The 5,247-nt window shown below is 34.7% G+C and overlaps 1 protein-coding gene across 1 annotated transcript; it reads left to right on the forward strand.

Moving 5' to 3' along the window:
• Window positions 1-4,115: 4,115 nt before the first annotated feature.
• LOC142174422 (uncharacterized) lies at window positions 4,116-4,943 on the forward strand. Its single transcript, XM_075240214.1, has one exon. The coding sequence runs from the start codon at window positions 4,116-4,118 to the stop codon at window positions 4,941-4,943; it is 828 nt and encodes a 275-aa protein (XP_075096315.1).
• The last annotated feature ends 304 nt before the right edge of the window (window positions 4,944-5,247 follow it).

Genomic DNA, 5,247 nt, shown 5'->3' on the forward strand with positions numbered 1-5,247 from the left:
TGTTTGTTTGTTACTGGCTTATTTTTTACTATACTAAAATTAAATAATTAATTTTGATAACTATACAAGATTTAATTATTAAGTATTCACATTTTGGTTTCGGACACAATATATGAGGCTCAGTAGCACTAATTTATCCTAAATTCTTATGTTCTTACGTTTGTTAACTATAATTAGACATAGTTTGTTTGAACTATCAGCTTTTTGACGTATTTTTAGGGATACGAGATACTTAAATGATTAAATTTTATAACTACAAGGACACTACGCTAAAGGGCACTACGTTTTACTACGCTAATAGGTCACTACATTACAAATACGAGCATTACATTAGGCCACAAGATATTACTATAGCGAACTAAAGTAACAATTTATCTAGTTTACTAGTCTTTTAGCAAATAAATAATCTAAACTAGATAAAAATATCAAGTCATTTTAATCACAAAACAATCATGAAAATACATATACCACAGTAAAAAGTAACTAATTAATAATTTTTTTAACAAGTAATAACATTCTCTCTATTTTACGATTTTTTTTAGCCCATTAATACTATAATCCGGATAAAAAATAACAAATTAGTTAAATAGAAAAACAATTACAAAGTAACATAGAGCACATAAAAAAACAAACTAATACGCATTTTTATATAAGTTTTAACAAAAACTAAATCGGAATACCTAGATTTAAGGTTTTTAGAAAGTTGAAGATTTTGTGATTTGAAGCCGAAACAAGCAACAATGTCCGAGATAACACCTTAGCTAGCACGTGGGACCGAGAATCTACACTTTTTGTGGGACCGGTGGGCTCCACTCGAGCTTTTTTTGATCAAAAATGGGGGGGGGATTGGGGTCTGGGGGAGGGGGAAGGAGACGATCTATATTATATGTATAGCGTCTTTTGTAAAGACGCTATATATATAGAATCTTTTGTTAAGACGCTATACTTTCCCACTTTACTTAATTTAAATATAGCGTCTTTTTAAAAGGCGTTATACTTAACTGGCCAAACGGCCATTACGGTATAGCGTCTTTTAAAAAGACGTTATACATATTTTGGTCACTATCTTTTTTTCCATATATTTTTGTTCTTTAAGTCCCAAAGAACCACATTTTGGTTCTGAACTCCGCAAATACCTATGCCACACACATGGTAAGTCAAGCATAAATACTGTTTATAAGGAGGACAATCAATTAGAAGAAGATAAATTAGCCAAATATAAGTAGCACAGTAGTTTTTCGTTAGGAAAAGTAGGTATTTTGATGTACATCACCTTTTTATTTGAATGTAATATATGTAAATGACCTAGCATAAGAAACCAAGATGTACATTTCCTTTAAAGCAACAAACAAATAGGTTTTTGAGTAGCTGGTCAGATAAAATCTCTGACAAAATCAAGGTTTAGAAACCAAAACAATTCGTTTCGTTAACATATTTCACTCAGATTTGATAGGGTAGACTTTCTCAAATTAAGAATCTTTTAATTGATTTTGTAATATTTTGCTCTTAAGCATACTTTAATTGACAAAATAAGATAGCATTATCACTCTCTCCTTTGGAACACATGTTTGAAATTTAAATGGCCAGCTTGAAAATGTATGAAGACATAATCTAAAACAGTACGTAGTGCATCATGGGTCAATGCACACATCATCTTAATCCGGAGAATAGGAAAGAGATATATAGCATATAGAGGTGCGGTTTCAGAATGAAGATAGAAGAAGATGGAAGTAGAAAAACAAAATGGTAGCGAGTGATTTTTTTTATGCATCCTTTGCGAGGTGAATTTAAATCAGCTTAACCTTGACCTTCTTAAAAAAGAAAAATTGGGAAATAGTTTTGGAGAGGGGCAAATGTGTTATCTTATTGTTTTATCTCGATATAAGTAATTCCGAAATTAAAAAATAATATCAAAGTTGTAGCATAAGCAATCCTAATATTACTAAACCCGAAATCAAAAATTGTACCAAACATGGGAGACCAAGTATGGGGTTGACCCCTACCAAGTTTGCCTTAAATCCTTAAGGAGAAGAGGAGGAGCCCATAATATATTTCATTATCTCACTAACCAAATGTGTAAAGATCCCTAAATTATATATACGAACAAGGCAAATATTTTATTACATAGTCAATGTATTTTAACATATCATGACAAGTTAGTTTTCATTGTTCAATAAGTGTTTAACATAAATATTTATTTATAATTACTTGATCACAACAAAATAACACAAAGTCCGGTTTGCAAAAAAGACTTTTTTTCTCGGTGCACATTATGTGACTGACAAACATGTGCCTTCATCGAAAATGGAAGGAAGAGGATGGCCGAGGAAGAATACCACCAAAACGCCAGTACTAGATCAGAAGATTATGATGACTAGATCGAGTGAACAAGTGAAAGGTAGGGCCAAAGCCAAAGATCAAATACATGAGGAGGAGACAGAGTAGGAAAATGATAGTGACGATAACTGACCAGATCTGGACAAGTATCGGAATCAAGCAGCAACACCAGTGAATTCTAGCAGGAAATTGACACTGACGGAGAACATGAGCAAATGAAATAACAAAATGAGGGTTGTGAGTGAGAAACCCAGCTCGAGTAAGGCAAAATCCAATGGAACAGTACATGCAAGCTAAAGCAAGGAACAGAGGGCTATTTCTGTGGATAATGAAAAGGAAGGTCAAGGTATGAATCTCACCTATATACCCCCAACAATGAAGGATGGTGAACTTGTTGTGCAGCTGATGGAGAAAGACATTGAAGAGGAAAATGTAAAATGAAATAGAGCCGTAATATTGTATGTGATGGGGAATACACCTTCAATCGGAGCCATTGAAAGGTTCATCACTAATCAATGGGCAAGTGTGCATAAATCTAAGGTGTTACTTCATAATGATGGATATTTCATAGTCCTGCTTAGTACTAATGAAGAGAATGAGATGGTGCTAATGAATGGTCCTTATACAATTAACAATAAGCCAGTTATCATGAGGTAATGGTCGGAGAATTTTAATTTTAATAAAGAAGTTCTGAGGACTATGCCCTTGTGAATCAAGCTTCCAAATCTATCACTTAACCTTTGGAGTAATCAAGCGTTAAGTAAGATAGGAAGTGGTTTGGGGAAACCAATATATGCTGATACTTGTACAACGATTGCTGAGAGAATTTCATATGCAAGAATTTTAATAGAGATGGACGTTACTAGACCATTACCAGAGAAGATTAAGCTATGTGATCCAAAAGGAAGGTGTTGGAACAACTAGTACACTATGACTGGAAACCATTATACTGCTAGAAATGCTAACAACTTGGCCATACATGTAAGGATCAAAGGAAGCTGAGACAGGATGAAGCGAGGAAAAATGTTGAAGGGAAGCAAAAGCGGGACTGGAGAAAAGTTAGAGCACTTGATCCTAAGGTTGACAAAATTGATGCACAAGGGAGATTTAATGAACAATTGGAGGAAGAAGCAACTATACAAAATAGTAACTCAGAGGTTGAAACACAATGGAAAATAGCTCGAGGAAGATCTGTAACTAAGAAGCACACAGATGTGATAAGGGAGAAGGAAGTGGATATTGGCAATGCTTTCAAAGCTCTGGTTATTACTACCCAAAAAATTGTTCAAATGTCTGAAGCTCAAGGTGCAAAAGAAATGCAAAACAAGGAATATAGGGTTATTCTATCAATTTTATCTATTATATCATGATGAACTTTATTGCATGGAATGTAAGGGATCTGAATAAGGTGTAAAAACAAAAAGAAATAAAAAAATTGCAGAATTAATAATGTAGTATTGATAGCCATAATTGAGCATAGAGTGAAGCAAAGTAATGCTGACTTTGTGTTAAGGAAGGCTCTGAAAAACTGGAAATGGGTGGATAACTATGATGAGGCTCTTAGGGGTAGAATATGGGTTACATGAGATTCTACATTGGTGGACTATACAATGACTAGACATCATGAACAATTTATTTTGGGAAAAGTAACAATATTGCAGCAGAATGTTCAGTTTCACCTATGTGCTGTCTATGGTAAGCATACAGTGTAGGACTCGAAGAATCTATGGTAGGAGATGCTAATATCAGTGGTCAATATAAGGAGTCCTTGCCTTATAATGGGGGACTTCAATATAATTCTAACAAGTGAAGATAGATTCAATGGTAGTCCTGTACAGGAGATGAAAACAAGGGAATTTAAACAATTTTTAGTGGATGCTAAGGTAGATGAATTGAAGACAGTGGGAAGACAATACACATGGACTAATAACCATGTGTACAGTAGGATTGATAGAATTATGGTAAATGTTGAATGGATACAAATTTGGCCTAATATGGAGGGGGTGTCTATGAACCCGGGATTCTCTGATCATTGCCCTCTAAGTGTGAAGTTTGATACAAGTAGCCAAGTTGGAGGGAAACCTTTCAAGTTTTTGAATTGTCTGATAAACTTGAAGTCTTTTGAAGGTACAGTCCAGATTGGTTGGGAGCTTGGGAAGAGCAGACAAACAATGTTGACAGTGTGGAACAAACTTAAGAAGTTAAAAGTGTTACTGAAGCAGATGAATAAAGAGGAGTTCACTAGCATTGATAGTAAGATACAAAATGCTAGAGAAAGATTAGAAAGTATGCAGAACCAAATGAGTTGTCCTGACCAAGGAGAAATGCAGGTTGAATTGGAAAGAACTACTAAATTGGAGCTGGAGAAATGGCTAATGGTGGAGGAGAGTATTATGAAGCAGAAGTCCAGAGTGCAGTGGCTTAATTTGGGAGATTCTAATACAGTTTTTTATCATGCTTGTATGAAAAATAGACAAGCAAGGAACAACATTGGCAGGCTAATTGATAGTAATGGGGATATAGTGCAAAATCCTGAAGAGGTGAAGGCAAAAAATTTAAATTTTTATAGGGGTTACTTGGTAGTTCAGCTACACAGCTACCAATGATCAACTATGACATAATGAAGAATGATAATGTGTTGAATAGGAGTCAACAACTACAGTTAATCAGACCAGTCAGCAGGAAAGAAGTGAAGCAAGCTTTATTGGGCATCGATGATAACAAGGCACCAGGGTGTGATGGGTATAACTCCTACTTCTTTAAGAAGGTATGGCACATTGTGGGAGAGGAAATAACTACAGCAGTTCAAGATTTCTTTGAGAGTGCAGAAATGTGTAAAGTCATTAATTGCACAACAATCACACTGATTCCAAAAATCCAGAATCCAACAAACATAAGATACTTTAGACC

This window comes from Nicotiana tabacum, chromosome 20 (genome assembly GCF_000715075.1).
Source record: "Nicotiana tabacum cultivar K326 chromosome 20, ASM71507v2, whole genome shotgun sequence".
Lineage (NCBI taxonomy): Eukaryota > Viridiplantae > Streptophyta > Magnoliopsida > Solanales > Solanaceae > Nicotiana > Nicotiana tabacum.